The 20,881-nt window shown below is 38.2% G+C and overlaps 1 protein-coding gene across 4 annotated transcripts in view; it reads right to left on the reverse strand.

The window, feature by feature from the left end:
* Positions 1 to 20,881, reverse strand: part of CAMSAP2 (calmodulin regulated spectrin associated protein family member 2) — an 81,459-nt gene extending 60,578 nt beyond the window's left edge. For 2 of the 4 annotated variants that reach the window (XM_085068276.1, XM_085068274.1), the window contains exons 1-2: positions 20,129 to 20,881; positions 7,398 to 7,657 (exon numbers count right to left, since the gene is read on the reverse strand). In XM_085068276.1, the coding sequence (XP_084924402.1) occupies positions 7,398 to 7,657; positions 20,129 to 20,267 (399 nt within the window). In that variant the 5' untranslated portion in view covers positions 20,268 to 20,881. The remainder of the gene's footprint in view (positions 1 to 7,397; positions 7,658 to 20,128) is intronic. The other 2 variants (XM_085068277.1, XM_085068275.1) reach the window with 1 other exon arrangement.

Here is a 20,881-nt window from a genome sequence, read left to right on the forward strand (position 1 = left end):
AACCTTTTCACATGTTTAAAGATACAAAAAAAAGTTCACAGCAGCAAATCAACAGCCAAAAGCTGGACCACACTACATAACAGTGCTATTGAAACAGTAAGAAAATGTTCTTAAACTGTGTTTAACAAAATAGTCTTTCTTTCAAGGTTAATGAATATACTTCCTGACCTGTTTAGAAAGCATTTTCCACATGGTATCTGGCATGCTTTATGGACTTTAATAATTACATCTCTCTTTCATAATTTATTCCTCCTTTTAACTTGTTTTCTTTTAGTGCTTCAGGAGTAGATTGTTGTCTGTTTTCAGGTGGTTGTTTTGGATTTTTAAAATTAAATCACCACCATCATCCCCTCTTTCTTCACCTCTCTCCCCCCAGTTAAAAGCAGCTGAAGATGGAATAATAACTAAGAACACAATCTACAATCAGAAGCTCTCTGGTTCAACACCTCAGTTTGTTCAAGGCAGAATAACACCAGCTATATCGCAAGGAAGTGAACAAGACAGAAAACAGTCAATAATAATGTGTTGTTTATTTTCTCATGAAAGGCATGAGACTTGACTTTGGGAGGTACTACCTTCTCTTGAGGTTCATTTAATTTCCTGTCATTATTCCAAAAGCAGCAGTTTGATTTGGTAGATCATGTATCTTGGTTGGAAGACATATTGCAATATTCTCTCCTCATTTTAGTAAAAGATTAAATATAGTTACAACAATTTAACGTTAGAATAAGCATGAGAAAATGTGCTGCTATTTCTAAACATTTCCTACTACATTCAACTGGCAAATGTAAGGCCAGCTCTGTATACATCTGTATCCATCAGGGATTTTATGGCAGTTCTAAGAAGGCACTTTCACGGCAATACAAGCAGCACAGTTTATTCAATAGCTCTGCACAACTGAAATCAACCCTACAAGAGCTGTTAAAAAGAACAATCAGATTTAGTTATCTTCTATGAAAGGATTCTTAGTAATACAAGTTTGAAATGCCAGCTACAGTGCTGGAACCCTAAGACCAACACACAACATAGATTTTGCACTGAAATTAAGGATGCTGGATTAAAAAAAAAAAAAAAAAAATTAAAAAAATCCCTAAAATTAAAGCTAGAGAAACCATAGAAGACCTTGGGGATTTTAGCATTAGAGTTGCTGGAAAAGACCAGGAAAGAATCCCTTCTTTGAGTTCTTTAAAGAACAACTTCAGTTTCAGTAGCTCTGCTACCTTCCACATTAGTTGCCACACCTGGTGCACACAAGTTGAGCAGACAGCATTCCATGAAAACCTGAAGGATGTTGCAGAGGACTTTGTGGTTATCCATGTCTTCCACAAATTTCTGATACAGATATACAGAAATACAACAAACTCTACTACAACTCACCCTGATAACCTATATGTTTTGCACACACTAAATTCTAGACAAACATACTGTAGAAAACATCCCAAGACACTGCTTCTATTTACATGACACAGAAAAAAAAGCATTTTCTACATACAAGACAGACATCATTAAATAGAAGCAGCAAGCAAAACAAAATACCCAGGCTATGAGTCAACAAAAATGGCATGAAGAAAAGCTAATAGGACACTTAGTTCTAAGTGAAAATGGTAAGCACAGAATGAACTCTACGGAGGGCTGTAGCAGTTCCCATGACCCAAGTGTGGACTGGCATCTTGTGTGTGAGGGAGCCTGGTAGCACATTGCTATGGCAAACAGATGTTTGTGCAGTGCTCGCTGGAGTGAGATGGTGTATTTGACACAACAAAAACACTGGATCCCTGTTTTCAAGCAAATGAGAGCCTAATGAGGAATGCATGTGAAGAGATGAGACTAGAAATGGAACAAAAAATATGGAACTTCTGAAGATTACATTATCCCAGCCCAAACCCACAGCAGACTGGTTCTACACAGCACATCAGACTCACTGAACTCAGGTTCTGTTTCACCACTATATTTGCTTCTTATTTTAATCTTCTGTGAAACATGCTGCTATAAAGATGATTATATATCACAAGTTAATATTAGAATCTGGTGTTTTAACTAACAAATTCTGGTATCTATGGGCTCAAGTCAAGTAACTGCCAATTCTTTTAATGTGTATTCTAACAACTAATTTACAATAGCATGGAATGGAAACTTGTTGCATCATGCCTAAAACCAGAAAAAAAGTTTTCTTCAGGGCAAAAACCACATCTTACTTCTTTGTTCTGTGAAGTGCTTAGTACATTTTGTTGCTTTACGGAGTTAAAGGAGTTGTACAGCCTGCAAGTGCAGAGGCTGCAGCATGTAGCTGCAAGTAACCGGGTGAGCTGCTGCAGCCCTTCCTCAGGGAGAAACACAGCGCTGATGAAAGGCACTGTCATTTCCAATGAATGCAGTCTGCCACGGAGACCAAAAGTCTGGACTGCAGCATGAGTTAACCACTTCTTGTCTGTTATCTCATCCAGAAGGAGAGCCAGATTCTGGCTGTGGGTACATACACACCTAGCACTATCAATCCCCCAGTCGTCCTGCCTTCCACAAGAGTTTCGCTGGCTGTGATTAACTCCGCAATTAGCTCTGCACAACAGAAAAGCAAAACTGGTGCAAAGGTTCCCAGACTCACCTCTGCTCCCTCCTCAGGGGATTCCCTTCAGTCAGCTCTGCTCTCATCCTGGGAAATGAATATCCCATGGCAAGTGGTGTGAACCTAGAGCCTATCTTCCAGGTTAGGTGCTCAAAGAAACTGCGCCTGTGCTCCCTGAGACATTGCAAACCACAAGAGCAGTAACTGGGAGAAGTACAGCTATTTGCCTCAAATGCGCACTCCTGGTGACTACTAAACAGCTAATACAGGTACACCTAATTATACCTCAGTTAGAGCCCAGATATACAAACTGCTACAGAGGAATGACTGTCAGACTTCCTCACAATAGCCATCTTCAAGAAAGAAGGTAGTTTGCAGCTAAATGGATAAACAACTTAGATGACAGCACACTACTTTTCTATGTAAACCCCATATACACAAATTATGTCTCAGAACTTGGGAAGTAGCAATTTTTATTCCTACTAGCTACTGTGGACTTACTGCTGAGGTTTTGCAGGAGCCTCTCATTCCCTTCCCTTCTTGGCTGAAAACTGTAGAATTTTATGAAGAATTTAAGTGTTACTTGATTAATGATAGAAGTTCCAAATAGTAATTATACATGGGTCTAAGTTTGAAGTAGCTGCTCAGCTGGTTGACTTTCTTGCAACAGTATTTTTCTGAATTGAGAGTTCAACTTTTGTTAAAAGTTATGGTTTTTGATTATATTATGCTTAGCATGGCTTTTATACTTTTCCACTCTGAAAATATAAAGAAATACTTGTATGCATATTTTCTTGGATATAATGTTTATACACAAGGTATTCATTAACTTTTTTCTGGTCACTAAATTTTATTTCAGAACAAAGTACCTTAAAATGCCTTGTAACTTAGAAACTATTTTTTTGTTGTCACCTGAGAATGTTCTATTAATATACAACAACAAGTTAAGGAAAAGAAATTTTTCTGGAGCAGATTTGGTAATAGTCAGTAACATTACTGTACCTCTACACTCCCTAACACAATATTGGTTTTGAACAGGTATTCAAGATTTGACATTATTACCCCTCAAGCTAGAAATTCAGATAGTTTTGGCCCTGTCACATTAAGAACAAAACAGAAGTCCACTGCTGGTGTAGTTATGCAACTTCAGTTTCCCTGCAAAATGAACTAAGATGCTGATTTTTCATTCCTTTCTCCACATGGCAGAAGTGCATTGAAGGGACTTGAGGGAAGGAAAGCAGTTCTTAATTCCTCTCTGAACCTGTTTATTCATCCCTGCACTTGAGGCAAATTGAAAGAGACCATATGAATACCAAGTGACCAGCCTGATTAAATATCAGGATCCTCAAAAAATGATTTGGCATGGAAAATAAGTTATTCAGTTAATACAAAATTCTTGTCATAATGAAGAAACTTGTATAAAAGTCTCCCCTGAGTCATCCTGTAAGAACAGATATATATGTTTTGAAAACAAATAGATCCAATACTTATATGAGAAAAAATATGAAAAAATCAAAATGGCTTTCCTCTTGTGTATCTGACATTTGAAGGTTTAAGTCAGATTCGGTCATGAAGGAAATATGAAATTTTAAAAAATAAATCAGCATGGAAAAATAAAGTTAAGACTGACTTGAAGAGTAATTTATATGTACTATGTCTGAAAGCATTAGAACAAAATTATTGCATCATTATCAGAACCATGTTGAATTCTTAAGCTATTTCTGATTTCTATAGCAGGACAAAATCTCACATTTCCATATGGGAGTGCCTGCTCTGCTGAAGACAGATTTTTTTTTTAATGTAATTGGAACTTGCCAACTGACATAAATATCTTCGCAAATTTTTTTTGCATCTTAGCTTCCATAAACTTTTTAAACATCAGATAATTCCTTTTATATGGAAGTATAATTTCCAGGAGAAAACTACTCTGATTCTTGGTTCAACACTTGCAATTCCTAGCTCTAGACTATTTCTGTACTTTTTGAATTCTAGCTTACCAGAGCCAAGACCATATAAATTTCAACCAGAAGAGAAATAACATGGTATTTGGTTCTTCTGGTCCCCTACCAAAGACAACAGGATGAACCTTTCAAACACACAGCTAACAAAAAAACCCCATAGAATTTAAGTTTAATACTTTGCAATATATGGAGAACAGAAATTGAGGTACCACACAATAAGCAAGCTTTTGATTGCACCAGAAATGAAACAGGAGATGTGAACAAACCAAACATGAGGAAGACTAAAAGAATTAATCAGACCGCACAGGGGAGGCTGTAACAGAAGTCTTTGCTCCCATGGGTAAATTTCACAAGTGTGCCTTTCCTACCCCATTCCACCAGGGCAAACTGATTTTTATACATACACACATTTGTGTATGGATACACATACAGAAACACACAAACTCAATGATGTGCAGCCTCTCAAATTAGATACTAATGCAGCCAAGTCAGTCATGCCTAACAAGCAAAGTGCCATCTACCCTGACCCCAGCACAGAGAAGCATTTGATAGACTTTTCAAAGACCTAAATATCTAAGGTGTTCCTAGAAAAAGGTTGAACCTAAGAAAGAGAGAAGACTCAAATTTGACATGCCTGCTTTACTAAATAGTCATATGTGAGGTAAGTCAACCATTAATCCCCGCAGATGTCACTGTACAAACATCCAGTCCAAGGAATTCCAAGTCTGTTGGCCAGAGCCACACACTTTAACACATGTGTAAAATGAAAACATTCCGTACTCAAATCTCTTTCCATAGTTCCATTCTATCATATAACTTGCCCCTTTTCAGCTAGAGAAAGTACAGTACATCTAAGAGGATAACAAGACATATCCTCTAACAACACTAACATCCTTCCCCTATTCCTTGGGAAGGCAGGCTAGCAAAGGGAAAGACAAGCACACCGTCTTCTACTAAATTACTCAAAATTACACTTTACATGGGTTTAATGCAATCTGGTCTACTAGAGGAACATATGTGTTAATTACACATGAAAACTTTCTGTTCTACATAATTGAAAAAGAAAAATCATTCCCTGCTCTAAAACAAGATATACATTTAAATTTGTACAACTTGTAGAAACTGTGACATATGGAATAATAGGAAAAGGTACTGGAAGACATCAAGGGAAAAACTGTCAATACTTCAACAGCCAGATTTGAAGTTCTCTGCCAACTTTACTAATAGTATAATAAGGAAGAAGGTTGAGGCTTTCCAATTAAAATATAACGTTGTTGCTAGGATCGTGCATAGGAATGAGAGCATGGTTTGACAATGTAAAGCTCTTGGGCTCAAGATATTGGTATTGAGACTACAGTTTCATGGCCATTTCTTTGGTAGCAGTTATTTTGGACAAGGCTGCACTTCTGCCCAAGCCAGTTGTGTTCCCTGTAATTGCCACAGCCCAGCTGCCTGTGAACTGACAACCACAGCAGTGCTGTTAACACTCATCTGTTGCTGGTACTGGAGTGGGGACCAGTGCCCTGGGCAGAGCAGGAACCTGGGGATGTCAACTGGTATGACATTCATGTGTGAATGTCCATCTGCTAACTAAAACAACAGGTACCTGCTGTACCCAAACAACACAGCAAAGAAACACACAAACAGCCCCACAAGCACTGGGGAAATAAACAATGGCTATTGAAATACTTTCTAAGCAACATGAATTACTAAGCCAAAGATCAGCAAACCAAACTAGGTAACACTGACACTTTTTTTTTTTTTTCAATCAACAACTCTGGGAAGAGATGACTCTTACAACTACTGTAGACAGGGATCAAATTAAAAGAATCAAATGGGAGGCTCAAAAATACAAGTCAGTTTCCTTATTTTCCTTCAGAGGCAAGAACAGAATGAAGTTCTGTAAAAACACAGTCAGGAAGTTTGTTTCTTAAATGCTTTGACTTCTATGTACATTATGAACGCTCCTAAATCACCCACAAGTATTGCAAATGTACTGCAAATTTTGCATCACTTAGAAATACAGAATTATTTAGATTGGAAAAGACCTCTAAGATCACCATAGCTATATTAATTTCCATACGCCTTCATTGTAGAAGCAGCCACAGGTCACTGACCACAAACACATTGTTTAGTTAATTTATTCTCTATATTAAATATAAATCTTCTGAGGTGAACATTTAAAATTTTTCATTTTAAATATATTAGCATCTTATTCTTTCATATTGCCATTTGCTAAACAAACATATGTAGACGTCCTTTTTACAGGTAATTTTTTATAACTCAGCTCCAAACAATGAAGAAAACCCATGACTTAAGAGCTTACTAATAGAATCATTCATCAGTTGCACTAATGTTTTAATTAGCAGTTGTCTAAAGCAAAGACTTATTATTAAGTCTCCACTAAAAAAAAATACCATTGTCGTGTGTTTTACATTGACTTAATGTGCAACAGGTGACTATTCAATGTTGTTAGGCCTGCCATCAAAACCTTTTTTTTTCCCCAAGCTTTTAACCAATGAGTTCTGCCCAAGAAAAATGTTTTCAAACATTTCCAACAGAGAAATACTCACTGACAGTCAGTGCTATAAAACTAAAATCAAAGTGATCATATTGTCACTGCTACATTTAAAAATGTAACATTTGAACTAAGTTGGAAGATAGGTGTATTCTAGCATTAATATGGAAGAAATACACCTGCACTGACAGCTGATGAGATGAAAAACAAAACAAAGCAATTATAAACTTCCCAGTAATGAATCCCATTGAATTCTTGAGAAAAATACTTCAACCTAATGATGCATCTTAAAAGACAGATCTGTAGGTATTAGGAGTGCACAGAGAGATGTAACACAGAAGCTTTGAACACTCACCATCTGAATTGGTTTTTTGTGAAGATCTCGTTCAGTCACCAACTTCTCTTGGTCAGTGACATAAAGGCCTTTTTGTGCCAGGGCTTGTATAACAGCATCATGACCTAGAAGTGGTTTTGCAGCATCACTCTTGAGGATAAGGCTCCCAGCACGACAGTAGAGCTCAGCAGACAGCAGCAAGTTAACAACAGGTGGTTTAATGTGCTCCTGGTCATACTGGTCTGTGTAAAATGGCTCTCGCAGTTCTTCTGGAACATTTTCTACAAAATATAGAAAAAATACTAGTCAGTGCTAGTCAGAAAGGACAGCTGGAGTACTAGAGGATTTTTTGAAACTATATATGAACTCAAAATTATGTTAAAGAAAGCCTAATCAAGGCGAGGCCAAAGCCTCTACCAGCAATTATGTTATAAAATACTGGGGAAAATTTCACACCAAGGTACTATTTCAACTATAAACTTAAGAAAAATTCAAAGGATTTCACACTGCAAAGGCCACAACAGAAGACCAACCTGTGGCTTACAGCATCATTACATTAAAATTGCTTAGCTTCTCCAAATACATGCCCAAACATTCTCATTTCCTCTGGCATAACATTATATAGGTCAGACATATAGAGGCAGAACAACACCCATTTAAACACAAACTTAGGACTCTATTGCAATAACAAAATGGAACTGAAACAAAATGTTTCAGTACAGAATAATTCAAGACAAAAAGTAGCCTTCTAATTTCCACATATGCAGGAGAATTTTGATTATTATACTGTCCATTTCAAAGGTCATGCATCAGAGAATGATGACAATCCAGCAGTTAAGCATAAACATATGGGCTTTATCTGAAATTAGAAGAATGGAGAAAGAAGAAAAAATATTACCAGTTTCTTCCTGACAAAATACTGAGTTCTTATTGGTCTAGCTGTGTTACTGACTTCCCTTAAAATTGTGGGTTTCCTCCATTTTCAGTGAGCTGGCTTAGCACCCACAGAAAGCTATGCAAGATTCTGTCAAGTTTATGCTGAGATTTTAACTCCAAAATTAGCATTCCAAGACAATTCAACAGTTTTTTCAAATACTGTACATAGCACAATACAGGCAGACTATATTTATAATTGTCTACCACAAAAGTAAAAATTATAAATTAATTAAATATGGTACTTGATCAAATTAAATTAAATCATGAGTCAAGTGGAAAATTCAGGCATACACAATGCAAGATGCTCCATTTTCCTCCTGGAAGAATTTCATTCTCTATTGTTGTAAAATTAGTTAAGCCAACAACATTTATGGGATAAAGAGCATGTGATCCTTTTCCTGAGTCCAAATGGAAAAAGCCTACTTAATTGCTAGGAGAAAAAAAATGAAGTGCGTAGGAAAGCAGTGATGCAACTCAAAGTTCCTACCCCCTTTGCCTTTAGCTGGATAAATGGCTTAGCAGACAAGGTTTGAAGCAGAGTCTGGAGTAAACAGCCCAGTAAGGGTGGAGCAGGAGAAGAGAGAAAAAACAGAACATGCCATCACAAGATAATGACAGATTATCTTCCTCATACATATTCTATTGCAGTTCATGTGCTTCCATTATGGGCTTTGCAAGGTGCCAGCTGCCTTCTAGTTGTGGAAGAAGATACACTTTATAGAGAGCAAAAAGTGAAAGAAATATTAACACATGCTTTAAATGCCAGATGGATGGTAGGAAAGGGTAAGCTATTGATGCTGCTTTTGCCAATTCAGAGTATCAAGGGAAAAAGAGGTATAGTTTATAATTTGCTTAAACCATGAGCCTAAATTTGGCAAGAAAACTGACAATTCTGCTTTAGAATACAGATCAAAATATACCATCAGCACAACTACTCTGCCCTTTAAAACACAAATCTAATGCCTAACAGCCTTACTTTTTTACAAGATTATGATAAAACTACTAACAAAAAAGTCTCCCAGTGTCAGGAGATGATATTGCCATCTTCTCTTTCACTTCCCAACTTCACCTACTGACTATAGGATCTAGAGTCATCCAGTCCAACCAAAAACATTTCTAATTGAGGATCTCAGAGCTGCTAGATACCTACTCCCCCAGGTATTGTCTTCATCTATCTCAATTCTACCTGACCTTCCTTCTTTTCCCTGTTTGTCTACACATTGTCTATTTAAACTTGCTGTTTCTGAAGTCCCTAATGATCCATCTCCACTTCAGTATCAGGACCTCAATTCTCATCAGGACTTTATCCTCTACAATTGCAAATGCCAATTCTTAAAGCATCTTTATGCTATTTCTTCAAACTAGAGAGGATTACAAAATGGTTTTTTGTATCTCGAAACGCACAGGCAGCAGATTTTGCTTTTGAAAAAAGAGAAAAATACCCAGAACAAAAGCCCAAACCAACCAGCCAAATAAAAACCCAAAACAAAATCCAAGCACCCCTGTTTTGAAGCACATGAGAATTTAAATGGGGGTGAGGGGAAACGGGGAGGAACAGATAAAGCCATTTGTAACTTCTTAGAAGACCTAAAAAAGCCTCATTCCCATATGAAAAGAAACCAAACCTCTTGAGGCAGGAGTGCTTAGCTACACACAAACAGAAGTCACATACTCTGTGGCTCAGATTCACTGATGAAAATGACAGATTTCAAGTCTGAAAATTTGAGCCAGAAGAGAAATCAAGGCAGTAAATAACAAACCCAACGCCTGTTAATTCTCATCTTCTCTATCACTGAAGCACATCCTAAAGTGACAAGATGCAATAAATTCATTTATCATGAAAGAATGACATCCACTGCTGGGATTTAGTAATTAAAAACTCAGTACAGTTAAAAAAAAAAATCAACATGATGACTAGCAAAAGCAAATAGAATTATTTATAAAGCTCAGTTCTGCTTCTGAAAATACAGAAAAAAACAAAATTACATGTATGCCGTTTCTTTTACTTCATTGGTGTTCACAAAAATAAATCTGGAAAAGAAACTTTTTAGTGTTCATTAAAATAAAAATAGAAAAGAAATTTCTTAGAAAAAATAGAACACAAAAATGAAGGGCTAAGAAGAGAAACTGTGGCTACAGACATATTCTGAATGTATAAAAAATGTGAAAGCATACAAACAAGGAATCTCTGATGCAACAAGATCAGAATTCTTCACAAAAATTCTTGTCAAAGTTCCCCCCACACAGACGGAAACACAGCATTTCCCCCCACTTCATAACATGTATTGAACTGTTTGATATGAGCATAGCTCTTGATAGAAGATTCCAACTGTGTTCTCATGTTAGAATTTAAAAAGAAAACAAAAAACCCCACAGCAGATAGGTAACAGACAGAGAAAAATTTATCTCTTAGAAGTCCTTCCAGAATTGGCATGCTCTGCCTCTGGAGTGCTGTGGCAGGGAATTTCAAGGCTACATCCAGTTCTCAGCAGATTACCAGAACAACCAGCAGGCTCAAAAGCCTTTATTAACAATTCTGCCAGGACTAGAGATTGTTACACAGACTCTGGCAGAGAAGAGCCTTAACACTAATCCCCAAAATGTGCATTTTACCAGTCCTTCCTTTGCCCAGCTGATAAAGGGAATATTTCAAGATTAGACCCTGAGGTAAATGATCCGTTTTAAAAGAAACTTCTTGTTGCACATGCATAAAGTACATCTGCCCTTGAAATCTGTGCTAATTATGTTCGAGGGGTTTACTGGGGACATCAAGCCCAGGTAGCTGAACACATGAAGTACAGGTGAGACCAGAATACTGTGTGCAGTCCTTGGAGAGAGAGTGGAGGATCTACCGGCACTCTTCCAGCACCAACAGGCAGCTTTTGGAAACATGGACTTGGATAAAAGGCAGTGGTCATGGGCTGATGTGAGGAAAGTTTTTCAAGAGAGACCACCAGAGCACAGCCACAGGTTTCCTGGGGACCCAGGTGTGAAATTGCCATCCACAGGGACTTTCAAAATTGTGGACAAGGCCCTGAGAAACCTCTTCTAACTTTGAGGCTGGCTCTTCCTGGAGAAGGAGGCTGAACTAGATGACCACCTTATTTTTTTTGTGAACAGAACCACAGATTTTTATTTTGGAAATTGACATTGTGAATTTTGTAAATATTGTACTGTGAAGACAAATGAAACTAATGGGCAGGTTCAACACATACAGAAAAGAACAAAAAATAAATACCACATTAGCCCGAAACAGTAATTCAAATTTAACAATCAGGCTAACTTCAAAAAAGTATTCAATGTATATTCAGGTAATTTTTCAAAAACTATCAAGGAATTAAAAGTCCTGCAGATACTGTTTTCAGAGAAGAAAAAAAATTTAAAAAATTAAAGGGCTAATGCAAAGCTTGAAAGCAGGCACAGGACTATTACTGCTCCCCATTGTGGTTTAACCCCAACCCCAACTAAGGGGCACAACTGCTTGCTCTTCACTCCCCTCTCCCCAGGGGGATGGGAGGATAGGGAGGAGAGTTTGAAAAAGTTAAATCCTGTGAGCTGAGATAACACAGTTTAACAACTGAAATAAAGTAAAATATTATAACAACAATGAAAGGGAAAAAGAGAGAGAGCCCATTCCCAAGCAGTTGATGGGCCCCTCCTGGCCAACTCCCCACTCATCCTGAGGACAACAGTCCATAGGCTGCAATATCCCTGTGGCCAGCTCAGCTCAGCTCCCTGGCCATGCTCCCTGCCAGCTCCTCCTGCACCTCCTCGCTGGCATGAGGCACCCAGAAGTCCTTGACTTGGAGAAAGCACTGCTGAGCAGCAACTAAAACACCACTGTGTTATCAACAGTGCTCTGACACTGAATCCAAAATACAGCACTGCACCAGCCACCAGGAAGAAAATTAACCCTATTCCAGACAAAACCAGAATACTCCCCACTGTGAAATAGAAATGCAACTTAATTTTCCATTTAAACAGACCATTTTAAAGGGAAGAAATGAGTCTAAAAATAATTGGTTTAAAAATAAAAACAATGGGTTTAAAGGGCCTAAAAATAATTCAAGCATACCACTACTGAATTTACCTTCAATAGCTGCTTTATAAAAAAACCTCTCTGCTCAGATAAGTATGAATAATTTTTTGGAAGACAGTATGTATTCCTACTTTTACAAAAGTTATTTGTGTTGATGTGGAAAGCCTACACTATCTTTAAAAACAAACTGCTTTTTTGGTGAAGTTTCCGTGCTTCCATACAGATGAATACAATTCATAAGTATTGAGTTTTTCAAGTTTATATCAGTGAACAATTTCAGATTTATGAATGTTTGCCTTAAGAATGTCCAAAAGCTTACAAGTCTTTGTCAACAAGGTCTCCAGTTTGTTTGTTTGGTTTTGGGTTTTTTTGTTTTGCCTTTTTTTTTTTTAATTCCTGAAGATAATATAAACAAGTTAAAGTATTTGGCCATGGGCTTTCTAATTAAAAGATGCCATCACTTTTGGGAGCCACAAGGCCACATTAAGCCTCAGCCTAGAAAACTTCCTCTCTACAGGTCACCGATGTCAATGCACAAAGACATTAAGAAGAAATAACTATTTGTAGAAGACTAAGATTTAACACAGAATTATTTACTGAAAATTCTAATACCTTTAACCACTTCCTAGTGCAAACCAGTAGATGAATGCATGCCAAATGTTAATGGACTTGCCAGTTTTCTGCTGCTCGGCAAAGGTTTGCTTTTGCCATGAAGCAATAGTGTTAAGTTACCTCATTCAGACTCCCACTTGCCAACAAGGATCCTGGTGGTACATTTACAATCTGGGCACAAGACAGCAGAGCTTGCACAGAAGTCATGAGTCCAAGAATAGAAAACAGGTTAGAGAAGGTGAAATTACATTATTTAACTTCTGATTAATTTTTGTAGTGGACTCAGTAGAAGACAGAGACATTTCAATTTGCTATTTTATTTTGGAGACATCGTCAAGAAACAAGACTTTTAACCAGGAAGGGAAAACAAAATTAGAGGGTAAATATTACAAAATAATTTTTACTTTTTGGTTTGTTAAATCAGTCTGCCACTTACATCGTTCTTGGCTATCAGGCAGTAGGTATACTTCTGTCTAGAGACAAGTATCTGAAAAGCCAACCTCTGTAAATTTATGGCACACTCAACTTCAGTATAGCCATTCTTAACTTTGTCCACCTTGCTAAGCTGAACTTGAGAGGTTTTTGGATTTACCATCACAGAAGTACTATGAATAAACAGATCCTACTCTCCTGCCTCTAGATGCCACAAAAATAGATCATTATCCACTGCTTCAACAGCTGTTCTTGCACTTAAAAGGGATTCCTCATTAAAAAAAAAAAAGGAAACAAACAACAACAAACCCCAAACCAAATAAATAAAAAAAACATTAAAAGAAAAAAAGAAACAAAAAGCCCCCAAACAACCCAAAACCAAACAAACAAACCAAACAAACCCCAGAAAATTTAAGGTAAAAACATGCACAGGCTCTACTTTCATAGCCTAACCAGACTTCAGTTGTTCTTTGAACACTGAAAATCACGTAAGAAATGCTCAACTAATTCTCACACTAATTGCCTATCCCATCTACTAAATGCTCACACTAATTGTCTATCCCATCCAACATTCTGTCTTCAGTAACCCAACAGGAAGTGTTCCTCACAAAACCTACAGGATGTGTTTGGTACTGGCATTTCTTATGAAAATGGGAAGATTAGCATCTAATTTACTAAAATTTGTGTATTGATTCAGGTTTTAATAAACAAAAGAAAGATTAAGAATTAACCCTGGCAATAAGGGTATCAATTTTTCTTAGCATAAATACCTTCAGAACTTACTTTCAGGAGAGGCAAGTTATGAGAAATGCAAAGACAATAGTATAATTATAATCCTGTCTCACCCAGCTATCACCTTGATAACTATTACAGACAAGTTATGACTTAAATAGCCTATGGAATATGGAAAAAACTGTTTCAGAAATTTAGAGATAAACATTTCTTGACCTATTACTAGACTTTATTAAGCCAAAGAAAACTTTTTGCCAGCCATAACTAGATAGATGTGAATGGGCACATCTTTGGTGTCTGGCTTACAGGTTCTCTTAGCACAAGACTACTTTTAACTGAATAAAAGAAAACATGCAGGAAACAGCTAGGACTATACAAATCTTACATTTGACAAATAGATTTCAAACACTGCATTTCAATTTGGTAGCAGAAATGTTTATTACTACCATCTGATCCAGTAATAATGTATTGTCCAATTGGACAAAATAAAAAAGTGGAGGAGGAACTCCTCACTCTACTTTTCTTATGAAGTCTTCAGAATTTTTCACTTCTACCCCCATTTTCCAGAATGATCAGCAAAAACAATCCTTCTGAGCTCTCAGTTTAGCAGAGCAAGTAGTTAAAAGTAACTAATTTCAGGAGTGGAAAATCCAGTTGTGCTCATTAAAATCCACCAGCTAGCTGTAGAACAGAAATTGCATAACATATTGAAAAAGTTATACATTCCTGATTAACAGTATACAATTGTCAAGTTTGAAGGAGAGCCACCTTTAAACATGGAATCACTAAAGTAACCCAACAGACTACCCTAAATCATAGGGTGAACGGGAAAATTTTAAACTATATCTGCAGTAGTAACTGCAATGGTAGTCAAAAAATATAAAGAGAAACCAGGTATAGGTAGAAGAAATACATTTCATCTCATCACTTGAAATGGGTCTGCCAACAAACACAGTTGTAAAGGCAAACAGGCTCAAAAGAGGCTCAATGGCATTGAGACATTGAAAGAACAGATTCCATACCCCAAAGGAGATCCATGGTGTACTGCCAACCCTGCAACTGCCACCTTCCTGGGCACTTTCCTGCACATTTGTACCTGCACAGTCTACAACTTCAGAGGACTCTGCTAAACCTAACAGATCCAGAAGCTCATACAATTTTATGTATTTACTTTTAGAAACGTGGTCTACAGTCAAACTACGTTGCAAGTATGTTTTACGGAAAGCACTGATATAACCACCTTCCAAGAAAAACATCTCAGTAAATGATTTGTCTAATCCACTGATTGTAGTAGGACTGACTGAAGTATCAATTTGTCAGATACTCTTTTATGGAGGTGATGGAAGCTATTAAAAAAAAAAAAAACCCTCACAAAAATCTCAAACATTTGTTTTTGTACTCCAAACTCTTCTACAAGGTTTTGTGCTACTGCCAGACTGAATAAAAGTGAAGAAAGTACGTCTGCTAGAAAAAGATTAAAATATGTTCTGGCCTGCAACACCCAATGTAACAGATGAGAGTATTTAGCTACAACTTGCTTCTGTCAGATACACAGTGTTCATTTCCTCCCTTCATGGTTCTACTGGCAACATGTGCAAAGCGCAGTAAGTAGCCACATACGAGTTCCGAAAACATTAATCATCAGGAGAAAACTATTTTTAAGTTTCTCGGGTAATATTTAGTTGCAGATGACGCAATTTGTAATCAATTGCTTCAAATACCTATTAAAAATACATTTAATGTTAAAAGGCAGATGGACTACTTTATTTTGACTTCAGAAAACACAACAATGTTTAGGACAATCACTCAGACTTGTGCAGCTTTTATTTAGCTTTTAGTTTATTCCTGTCCCCCCCAAAAAAATCTCATGCTAACCAGTGAAATGTATTACTGTAGCAGAATAATGTATTGTATGGATAGTAAAGCAGCAACAGATCTAACCTGACTTTAAAACTGTTCCCATAAGAACAGTAAGATAAGAATCATATTCTTAACTTAGACATAACAGACATATTCTTAACTGAGTAACTAAAAATTGGATGAAAAGCTGTCTGAAAAACCATTCTCTAAGAGTACTCAGATGTCCCCTATGAAATGGGAAGAATATGTGCTTCCAGGTTTAAGAATTCATATCTTTCTTTCCACTAGACAAGGTTGTAGAGAAGTGATTCCAAGATACAAAAGGATTGAAAGCACTTTGGAGGACAAAATTGCTATCAAGTTAATTTTGATAAGCAGAAGTGGTTTGAAAATAGGATGCAGTTATGTAAGGAGAGCTGCAAAGCAGGAATCTACAACAGTACAATTACAAGATGGGAACAACTGAGTAGGCAGCAGTTCTGCAGAGAAAGACATGGAGCTACAGTGAATCACAGACTGCATGAGTCAACAATTCTAGGCTGATGCACAAATGGCAAACATCATATTTTAGTGAATAAATCAGAGTATTATAGGTTGGAAATATGAAGTAATTTTTCAGATTTACCTTGTACTGATAATGGTTTGACTGACCATTAGATCCAGATTTAATTACCAAGCTCATGCAAACCAACCACAGGAAAAAATTACATGAAAAACCAACCAAACAAAAAAAACTCAAAACCAACCCCTAATAAACACAAAGAGCGAGAAGGTTTTACTTACAAAGAAAGAAAAAAGTCTCTTTTGTCTAACAATATAACCAACATTGCTTTTATTATTTAAAAGGTGTTAAGGTGCCCACCATTCTCACACGCACCAGGAGAAGGGTAAGTAATGGCATAACAATGTAGCAAAAGACATCAAGATTATGTTCAAACATCTAGAGACAAATAAGGTCCAAATTGACTAGCAGACATACTGTGGAATCTCTATAATCAGATTTTCAAAAAACAGGCTAAACAAACATCACGAATGATGTATATTTAGCTCAGCCTGTCTTTAGGATCGCGGATGGATAACAAATTTTTCAGGCACATTTTCTATTACTATAGCAGGCTGAGAAGGCAAAACCTTCACATTCCAAAATAATGAAATCCACTTTTGTTGCTTTAGAGATAAAAAGGGCACAGAGTGCCACAACATGAAGACATTTTTCATCTTCTTCCTATGAAGAAAGTCCTATTATGCTTAAAAGTTGAAGGCTATAGTGTCTATTTTTATCCAGTTCTTTGGGAAGAAATTTTTGTACACTGAAATGGTTAACTGCCAGCATTGGTAGATAAGACTGAAATTAAGTATTTGCAGATTTAATTTCTAAGGTCAAACAGTCTTCTTTTCATACTTCACACTTGTTAATTTTCTCCCTGTCAGTTACTGCAAGTTGTGTCACTTAAATAATTTGATTATTACAAAACATTTAACATGACATGTCCCAACACTGATATACTGTCTTGCAGCAAAACACCAAGGCACAAAATCCTACACACCGTCAACACTTAAATATGAATTCCTTCTTCAATTAGTATTTCTTAAACAATTCTTCATACGGGATGCCTTTAACATGACTGTTAATAGATTCTTACTCTCACATAAGACACCTCACTAAGACAACTTCTCTTGACCTGCCTGTATTGGGGCCAGACTCTATACTTGCACTGTTACTAAGGACAATAGCAATAGAAAATTTGTCTCTCAATTTTTGGACGCAGGTATCAATAAAACACCAAAAGTCATTAGTAATGTTAATGAACAGTACCTGTTTCAAAGTCTAATTGCAAGAGCACATTCTCTTCACCACACGTAGTCAAGCTGTAACCCCAACTTTGATTGTATTGAAATACGCTTTTAAGAATGTGAAAGCCATCCGCCGAAAGATGTACCCCTTTGATACATGATTGTAACAACCTATGCTTTTCGTTAATCACAGTGAACTGCATTACTTTGTTTCATAGACGGTAGGGAAAAAGCCTTCACTTCCCCTGCACTTTAAGAACTTCAATCCATCAAGGATAAAAAAAGAAATAAAATGTGGCATCCATAAACATATTAATCATCCTTTGGATATCCTCTGTGCAAACGTATATAGCAATACTTAGAAGATATGACTGAGGTTGTGATCTATTCCCAAGAACTAAAAAAATTTAACAAACCCAAACTTCCTTCCTTCTTGGAAAAGGTGAAGGTCAGTTCTTCTGTTTCACTCCAAGTATAAAGGAAGCATTTGTACTGCAGACATGCAAGTCCTGTATGCTGTTTTCCCCTACTTTAGCTACAAACGCTTGTTTGAAGTTTCTAGTTATATTAACCTAGTGGAAGAACTGGGACCAGAAACACTACAAATGTGCGTGCTTACCTCTCTTCCTACTGTTACATTACTGCCTACTGTGTTTAGAGAGCAGATGGAGCAATTATCCCCTCTAATCAGGTTTCATTTTAGCATCTCAGAACAACCCTTCTAATGAAGAGAAACACTAAAGGAATTTGGTTTGAATTAAACTTTCTACATAAAAGTAGCAGAAAAGTACCCTGTAAGTGGCTTTACACATCCAGTAGAAACTTAACCACTATAAACCAAGACATTTCAACCACAGGTTGAGAATCTGCCAAACTCCAGTAGAAAAAAGTTTTCAGGTTAGGAGGCTGGCTTATATAATTGCTCAAGCATTGTACACTCAGAATCCCATGAGTAGACCCTATTGGACCAAGCAACCTAAAAATATAATGATCTCTGAAAATGTTGAATTAAGTACTTCCAAGAATTTTCTCTACTATTTTACCTCTCATATCTGCATGGCTAATAAAGCCATATATCAAAATATTACTTGTCCAGATTTCACAAAGTAGAGTGTACTGACAAATATTTATATGGAAACAGTATTCTGATCTTTTCTTTCCTTTATAAGTTAAGCACTTACTGAAATTTCACTAGATTCAAAAGTGGCTTTTTGGAAGCATCACATCAAATATCATGAGTTCCCAGAAGCATCATAAAGACATGCCTTTAACCCTGGCTAAATACATAACAGCACCCTGGCCCTAAATGTAAAAGGTGCAAAATACCATAAGGAGGAACCTTTTCCTGTTATTTTACAAAAAACAGGGGCAAAAGTAATGATTGTTGATATCTACCTCACTGTTCAAAAAAAACCCATTGCTTTTAATCCACAGAACATTAAATGATTACTATACTACAGCTATACTAAAACCAGAAAACACAAACAACAAGCATACAACCTTCCCCAAAAAACTAAAAAAAACCCCAAAAAACCAAAACAAAATCCCAAACCAAACAAAAACAAACAAAACCCCAAAACCAAACAAACAACCCCCCCCAGCGTGGTAAATTTTTAAAATGCTTCCCTCCGAAGACCTCTGCAAGTCTGGTATTCCTCAAGGCCCAATAATATTTCAGGCACAGAATAATAGGTCTGGTATTCCTCAAGGTCCAGGTTTTCAACCACAGAGCACCGATGCCTTTTGGAGGCATTACGAATCGATTCCATTTACACTTACAGACAAGGACAGCCTTCTGTATTGTGCAGGCCAAAACCTGGCATTAAATGCTCTTTTTCCTGAAACCCTTCTTCTTCCTTAACCACTCAAATGGCTACAGGCTACTGTCACACATGTCAAAACTACGAGCACGCACCCGTTTCCACTGCTAGCCCCCAATTCAGCTCCCAAGCAATATTAGGAAAAACTGCAAGATGACAGACAAACGTGGATTCCTGGGGTTTTTTCGCACTGTAGAAGTGTGACCCGAGTAATAAATAGAACATCATTTACATAGCTCGATGCACTCAAATAAAATCATATTAGCGTCAATACACAAAATTGACTTGCTGATGGAAAGAGTGGGACTACTCCAAAAAGACTAAGCGTAATTAAGGAAAAACAAAAGAAAACCTAAAAAAGCCCGCAGGGGGTTAGGGATCTTAAGGATAAGGGAACAGACCAAAACCATTTCCCACACATCTCCCCCCGTTCTCAGCTCCCCAGGGAATGGCTCGCACGTCCTCAGTAGCGAAGCAACCGAGCAGGAACCAGCATCAAAGAAAGGGAAGAAGGAGACGCCACCTACCTGTCCCAAAGGCTTTGGCCACCAGCCAGGCCAGATTACAGGCGATTTTCGCTCGGGAGAAATCATAATGGTCAAAGGGTTTGATGGCAGGAACAATGAAAGTCTTCCTCATCTCCTTGGCGTCTGCGGCATCCCCCATCTTCTCACAGGACCCCCGGCAATTCGGAACTTACATGGTTGTTCCCCGTCCTCCTCCTCCTCCCGCGGCCGGGAGAGCCGCCCGTAAATACGCCGACAGCAGCTGAGCGCAGCGCCGGACCCAGCTGTCCGTAAAGGGCTAACACCGCCTCCCGCCTTTCTCTGCACAGGAATGTAGCCGAGCCCGAGTGTCCTCTTCTTCCTCCTCCTCCTCGCTCTTTGTCTCAATTCACTCACGCCGCCGTCCCTCGGCCTCCGAAAAAATGCCCCCGGCGGCCCCGGCCCCGCGTTCCCTGGGGAGACCCTGAGGCCAGGGCTGGGCGCTCCAGGCGGCCGCCAGCCCCCCGGCCCAGGGCGGGAGCCGCCGGCAGGGCTCCCGCAGCCGCCGCAGGCCGGGACGCGGCCCTTCCCACAGCCGGGATGTCAAAACGCCGGGCTCCGGCCGCAAAACGCCGCACGGCCCCGCACCGCCCCGGCAGCGGCCTGCGCGGGCCGGGAACAGAGCCGGCTCCCCGCCGCTGTCCGGCGGCCCCGGCGCCCCCCGGCCGGCGCCCCGCTCCCCGCGCAGCTCGGCGATGCCGCTGCGGTTCTCCACCCGCGGCTGCCGCACTGGAC

This window comes from Lichenostomus cassidix, chromosome 8 (assembly GCF_008360975.1).
Source record: "Lichenostomus cassidix isolate B80296 chromosome 8, HeHo_3.0, whole genome shotgun sequence".
Taxonomy (NCBI): Eukaryota; Metazoa; Chordata; class Aves; order Passeriformes; family Meliphagidae; genus Lichenostomus; species Lichenostomus cassidix.